The sequence below is a fragment of the Anastrepha obliqua genome, chromosome 4, assembly GCF_027943255.1.
Source record: "Anastrepha obliqua isolate idAnaObli1 chromosome 4, idAnaObli1_1.0, whole genome shotgun sequence".
NCBI lineage: Eukaryota > Metazoa > Arthropoda > Insecta > Diptera > Tephritidae > Anastrepha > Anastrepha obliqua.
Genome location: NC_072895.1, coordinates 49,202,957 through 49,210,211, shown reverse-complemented (window position 1 = coordinate 49,210,211; position 7,255 = coordinate 49,202,957). Strand labels below are relative to the sequence as shown.

At 32.8% G+C, this 7,255-nt stretch overlaps 1 protein-coding gene across 1 annotated transcript; it reads right to left on the bottom strand.

The window, feature by feature from the left end:
* Positions 1 to 608: 608 nt before the first annotated feature.
* LOC129244125 (basic salivary proline-rich protein 4-like) lies at positions 609 to 1,186 on the bottom strand. Its single transcript, XM_054881741.1, has 2 exons — positions 1,132 to 1,186; positions 609 to 1,019 (listed from the first exon to the last, which is right to left on the bottom strand). The coding sequence occupies exons 1-2, from the start codon at positions 1,183 to 1,185 to the stop codon at positions 609 to 611; spliced, it is 465 nt and encodes a 154-aa protein (XP_054737716.1). The 5' UTR covers position 1,186.
* Positions 1,187 to 7,255: the final 6,069 nt, after the last annotated feature.

Below are 7,255 nucleotides of genomic sequence, written 5' to 3'. Positions count from 1 at the left end.
CAGTCATATAATCCGTATTGTTCCAATAACTCACGCCCATTGAGCTGTGCCTGAATGTTCTACAACTACATAAGTTCATCCGTGCACTATGTCTTACGGCAGATATACCTGCTAGACATTCTGCCGCTAATTCAGGTTAAAAAGTTTATAACTTTGATGGGAATTGGATGAAAGCTTACAAATTTTGCACCAAGTTCGAATCTTAAGTTCATGTGGTTGTTCTAATTTTATAAAAACAAATTATTAAAATTAATTTGAAACAGAAATATAGTCAAAACTTATCAATCTCTGATGAACTTTTCATTATCCCACTCACTTTATAATACATAGAAGACACTCAAATAAATTTATATTTACAACCTTTTTATTCATTATAAATCCGGAAGATTTCAACATACATATGTACACATTTCACTATCCCTACTTGATCAAATTTTAGAAATTTACTTTTTATAAGCGGTTGAATTAATAGTAGGTATTTATTTAACTGCAAAATTTTCAAGAAACATATGAAAAACAAATACTTTTATTTACAACATTAACCTTTGCAATTTTTGTAGCATTGCCAGAATTTTACTCCCTGGCAGAATCTTCATCTGTGGAATCTTCTAAGGTTCAACAGTTGTTGATTCTGGTTGGGGAGTAGTTTCCTCTGTGGGCCTTTCTGGCTTAGGAGGCGTTGGTCTGTGTCCAGGTGCTTTAGAAGTTTTCTTTGGAGGACCTTCTGGTTTAGTTGGTCTGTGTTCAGGTGCTTCAGAAGTTTCCTCTGTGGGTCCTTCTGGTTGAGTTGGTCTGTATTCAGGTGCTTCAGAAGTATCCTCTGTGGGCCCTTCTGGTTTAGTTGGTCTGTGTCCGGGTGCTTCAGAAGTTTTCTTTGGGGGCCTTTCTGGTTTAGTTGGTCTGTGTCCATGTGCTTCAGAAGCTTCCTCTGAGGACCCTTCTGGTCTGAAGCCATGTATAGAGAGGCCCGATTCGTTGATGACTAAACCTGGGCGTTCATGCGATCTATCAGCGGATACCTGAATAGGAATTATACTTTTTAGACACTGTAGCTAATTTTTTTTTTTTTTTTTGTTTTCAAAAACTCAATTATTCAAAATTTGATTATGAAGTAGTTTTAATTCGACTTACGCTCACACAGAGCAGCATTAAAAATGCTGAGCACAACGTTATTGTCACTTTCATGTTTGATTAACTTCTACTTTCTAAACGATTTTGCTGATCTTTTATAAGTGAGGCAGCCGCAAGTTTGCAAAGTGTTTGATTTATTTCAAAGGTAATTCCGTCGATAAAAGATAAGTCTATTTTTCAACAATTTCTTTAACCCTTTGATTTTTTTTTTTTGATTAATGTTTATTTGATCTGTACGACCATATCAAACTTTGTTTTATCAACTACTCGTATTAATATTAGATAGTAATACAGGGTGGCTCATGAATTTTGCTTTATTACATTTGAGTAGGTATGGTTTTTATAAAATAACTAGCATTACCCAGTGGGCTTCGCACCACCATACATAAAATGTTTTTTTTAAATCGCAAGAAATGTTTCATATTAAGTTTTCTTTATAGAACTCGTAAAATGTTTAAACAGTTGAATTAGTTGATTTTTTTCATTCAACATACTTTCTAAAGATGTCACAATAGCCTTTTCTGTACTTTTTTTAAATTTGATTGTGGTGGTCACCTATATACAGGTAAGGTGAAAGAGCCGATAAAAACTTGTAATTAAACTTTGATCCTTTAATTTCCATTTCTGGTTCTAAATAAATTATGCTAAAATAAATAAAGTTAAAAATGTTTTTCCAGTTCCTCGTGGAGTATTCAATTTTTTATTATATTCCCGTCCAAAATGACTTGTAATTCGATAAAAAATAAATAAATAAAAATAAAATGAAATAATTTTTATTTTTATTTCGGAAAAAGAAAAGCAACGTTTAATTTAATACAATTGTATACACAACATTTTTTGTTTTATTTTGTGGTGCATAAATAAACAAATTTTTTGGCGCTCCAACTCTCGAACATGCAACGTACAGTTGACTGTTCACCAACCACAACAATGGCTACTTCATCAATCGTTGGTACATTGAATCGTCTAGCGTGATCCCCAATTGGTGTTTTATGGGCTTTTATTATGATTTTGTGGCCATCAGATAGAGTGCCACTTTGAACAATTTCACCAATTCATTGTATTGATGGAACATTGTTTGCAATTCATTCACGATTGATCTTCTCGTATTCGTCGAAATTGCACAGCGCTGATCTAATTCACGATTCTCATCACCAATAAATTATATTTGCAAAAATTGATGGTCACCATCTGGGAATGGTAGCAAAGACCCAGCTCTATGGTATATTTGACCTTGAATCTCTAAGGTTCGAGAAATCTATGTAGATAACGGATCTGAATTTTTAAAAACATCGAACACAGGGACGGCACATAAATTAAATATTATATTGTTTATTCCAAACAAAGTAATAACTTTAAACGTCGGCATAAATCCATCTCTTATAATATTTGTAGCTCCAAAAGATGTCATTTGAAAGCATAAATTGTATTTTTTAATGTTTAAGAGGAAATGCTTCGGCGTTGGTGAATTGCCAAAAACCAATGAATGCAAAGGTTCTGGCGAAAGTTCTAGCACCGGCAATTTGACTTTCCCACCAGCAGAGCACATACCAGGCGTTTCGTTTCTGAATTTATATGCTCTGCAATGTATACATTCTATATTCATTTGGCCAATGTAGGCATGCATGCTGTAATCAATAGTTTTTACAGGCATTTCGTATGAGAGGAAACCATTACTCACATAAAATGTCACGAACGGCTACACCGATTTCAATCAAACTTCACACAAACCACTTCCTCAAAGATATAAAGGAACTCTGAAATTTTTGTGTTAATCGGTTCGGCGGTTCTTGAGTTATAAGATTACCAAGGAAATGTAACTTCTTTTTATATATATAGATATATAGATAAAATTTAAATGCTGAGTAATGAATGTTCGATATTTTGTGACGCATGCCCGGATTAGTGCGTGAGTACCACGCGGCAAGTCCCGGGTTCGATGCTCACTGTACATATGTGTGTTTCATAAGTGGTAGAATTTTTTTTTTTTTTGCGTGAGTATTTCTACAATGAATGAGTTGCTCATAAAATATTTTGGATATCTTCGTGAATTTTTCTGAAAATATGCTTATTTGTAGCTTATAAAAAGTAAACTTAAAAATAAAAAACAAAATTTTTTTAAAGTGAATGATATTGCAATTTACCCATTGTTGAAAAATTTAGTATAGAGTTTTTAAAGTAAAAGATCTTCGGTCTTTTTTCTGTGTTTGTATATATTTTTTTCTTTTAATTTTTAGAATAAAATACGTGTCGAAAAACAATTCAACAACATTTTTATTTGAAATTTTAATTTTATTTTATTTTAAAAATTTTTGAGAAAAAATAATTTTTGCCAGTTTTGAAGAAAATCTGCCAGACAGCATTTTTCTTAGTTTTACTAGACCTACGAGTACAACTTTTGTTAAGTCTCCGCAAAAGTATCGTAATAGCATTGAAAAATATCCCACTCATAACCAGTATAAGTGAACTTTCCTCATCTCACATAGTTGAGAAAAATTTACTCTCGGGATAGTCCTAGCAAGAAAAATCCCTCCCATTTAATACTATATGCCGCTAGTGAGAAAGCCGCAATGTTTTCCTTTGGCTTAAGAGAAACGGGATAAGATAAAATTTTCTGAGCAATCCTTTTATTTCCACTGACTTAGCTGTTTTTTGATCTACTTAGTAATATTCATGATAAAAATTAGAAAATATAAGCTTAAAAAGAGATGGTATGAAAGGTGATACATTTATATTCTAATAGGACTACTGCATCCGAAATGTCAATAATATGATAACAAATATTAAATGGTTGCTTGAGAAACCTGACGATTTCGTCACATTTCCAGCTTAAGTAGACTGTAAGATGGCATTTGTATAAATCGCTGCATTTCCTTCGCAGATAAGATCCTAAGCTAAATTTACACATTTAAGCGGGACAAGAGTACGATTATAGATCCATATACAGACTGCGGAAATACAATAGTTGTTTTTTTATTTCTTTAATATTTGTAGTTTTCTTAAATTTTTTGTAAAAATAAAGTTAATTCTACAACAAAAACTATATAAACAAAAAATTCAGACTTTGCACAAGATATATAAAAATTGGATAAATTTCTAAGACTGTTTACCTGTTTATCAAAATTAAAAAAAGTCTTATAGCTCATTAAATTTTAGTATAATAAAGCGCAAGTTGCTAGTAACTCAAAAAAGTATCGGTGATTTTTGATAATTTTCTGCCTGAAGGTGTTGCGCATTTTCTCCATTTAACGAAAGCACGATATTTCTTTTATGTGGAGAAAAAAAATAATCAAGGGGGAAAAATATCAAAAATCATCGATAATTTTGTACCAGTGAAACCGCAAGCAGTAGAAAAGCATTTTAAGTGCAGTTCAACAACGATAAGGCTGAAAGTTATAGTGATGTAGTGACACACAAAAACAAAAGAAGAAAAACTTACTAACTACTGTGAGTATTGAATGTCCGATTATGTCGCGCATATCGTGAGAAAGTCCAAAGCGTGCCGTTAATAAATCAATTGCCACTTGTTAATACGTTCTTTGCTAGGACAATCCACCATCGGCCAGATGTTCACAATGCACCAATTCTTGGAAAATTCCCGAAAATGGTCTGACTGTCTCCACGATGGTTCGTCAGAAGCACTTACCGATTCAGCTGGGCACAAAAAGGTAAATTTTCGGTCTATAGCTAAGCCTAATTATTAAAAAAGCCCAATTACAAATAACTATAAAGAAAGTATATTGAGTAAAATCGAAAGTTCTGAGGTGCCTTTTGTAATTCATATCTCCCGATCTGTACCAGTATACAGAATCAAATCATACCATGCTGAAAGTTTAAGAAAACATTATATATATATATAATTGGCGCGTACACCCTTTTTGGGTGTTTGTCCGATCTTCTCCTCCTTTTTGTGGTGTGCGCCTCAATGTTGTTCCATAAATGGAGAGACCTACAGTTTCAAGCCGACTCCGAACGGCAGATATTTTTATGACGAACTTTTTCATGGCAGAAATACACTCGGAGGTTTACCATTGCCTGCCGAGGGCGACCGCTATTAGAAAAATGTTTTTCTTAATTTTGGTGTTTCACCGGGACTCGAACTTACGTTCTCTCAGTGAAATCCGAATGGTAGTCACACACCAACCCATGTTTTTCATAATTTTTGAGGGCTAGTAAAATTGGCCGCCGGAGCCGAATGAGATGGTATGTGACTACCATTCGGGAGTGCATAGGTCCGAGTCTCTATGCCAGAAAGAGCAAAATGATAGAAACCGTTTTTTCTAATAGCGGTCGCCCCTCGGTAGGTGATTGCAAGCGTCTGATTGTAGGTATATCTGTCTTGAAAAATTCCCTCATAAAAAACCGATTTGCCGTTCGGAGTCGGCTTCAAACTAGGGGTCCTTCCATTTGTAGAACAACATCAAGGTGCATGCCACATATAAAAGGAGGAGCTCGGCCAAATACCTAACCGAAGTGTATGCGCCAATTATTTATTTCATTTTCATTTTATAAAAACTCACACAAAATGTTACGTTTTTCTGTAAAACTAGAGTGTTATACTATTTTGAAATTTTTTTTTAGAAATTTCTTTGTTTTGCAGAAAAATATTATTTTGACTTTTTTTAAATATTATTTTGTCCTGTCCTAGGTATTTTTTTACATATGTATTTCATCATAACATAACTCAAATTTTTATAGAAGCATGTTTTCCAAAACTGCCAAAAAAATTTTTAACAAAAAAAATTTTTTGGAAAAGAAACTTTTGTAATTCAAAATATCATAATGAAATTAAATGAAAAAAAAAAAATTTTTTTTTGGTTTAAAATATACTCTAAAAAAGGTTTTTATCTAATTTTTTTCTCAATTTTTATTTTTTCTTTACCCAATATTTTTTGTTTAAAATTATTGGGAAAACATTTTTTTCAAATTTTGCTAAGATAAAATATACTTACTAGGGATAAAATGAACTGAGGATTTCCACTTTAGGAAACTCTATATCAAAATTTCTAAACTGGCAGGCCTGTAATGAATAGCGTAATGATAACTAAATTCTGTCGCAATTTCGAAATTCGCGAAATCCGTATTATTGGTGCCGAATGAAACACAGCTTTGGCAGGTCTTCGTAAGAAATTTATACGAATGTCTTCCATTAAATAATAAAAATTATTAAAACATGAATTACATTCATTGAAGCGAACAATAATGCAAGGAAAATGATTGATTGGTAAGTTATGCAAAATTTTGAAATTATTTTTCCAACTATTCGCCACCATTCACATTCCGTGGTCAATACGGGAGGTTGCTTAATATACTGGCGGAAGGGCCAAAACGAATGAAAATTAATTTATTAACATATTTCCACAAAAATGAAATGATAAGATTGATAGCTTCTTCCGCTAGAAATCACGAGTTCTCACTACGGAGTCTGCAGCTGTCATGCCACAATAATGGCTTGGACCAAGCGCAACCTCCACCACACTGGGTACGTATTTAAACGGGGATGTGTTTGATTGAAAGTTCTTTATAAAACTTAAAAAATTGTGAATTCGATACACAATATTTGATATTGTTTCTTTTCTGTTTTGCTTTTGCTGCTATATTTGAATACCGACTCACGCTTGATTGTCCAAATTAATTGGACTACAAGCATCGATTAAAATATTGCGCTCTGATCGTAAGCACCTGTTTTGACTAGCTTCCTCTTTTACCAATAAAACTGCTGCAGCAATGGAATCCACTTTAAACAGCAGCAGCTGCAGTAATAGAATCTAATTATATTTTTAAAATAATGATTAATTTTCAACAAAGTAAACAAGAGTCAGCAGAATTTTATTAACATTTAGAAAGTCGGTATTTCTAATTCGAACTTAGTTAAAATGATTAGCAACATTAACTACGTAACGTAAGAATTACTAATATATTTTTCGCGAATTCGTGACGGGAATTCCGTTCTCAATGGAAGTTTGTTCACAATGCGTGTATAATAAATTCGAAATTAACATTTTTTTTTTTTAAATTTCTTAGACTTCGAGTATACCTGCTCCGCTGATGTTGGCTGGTAAATTTGCAACTACACCTGCCGAATAAGCTAACTTATTTGAAAACTTTTTTATGTCTAATTGTG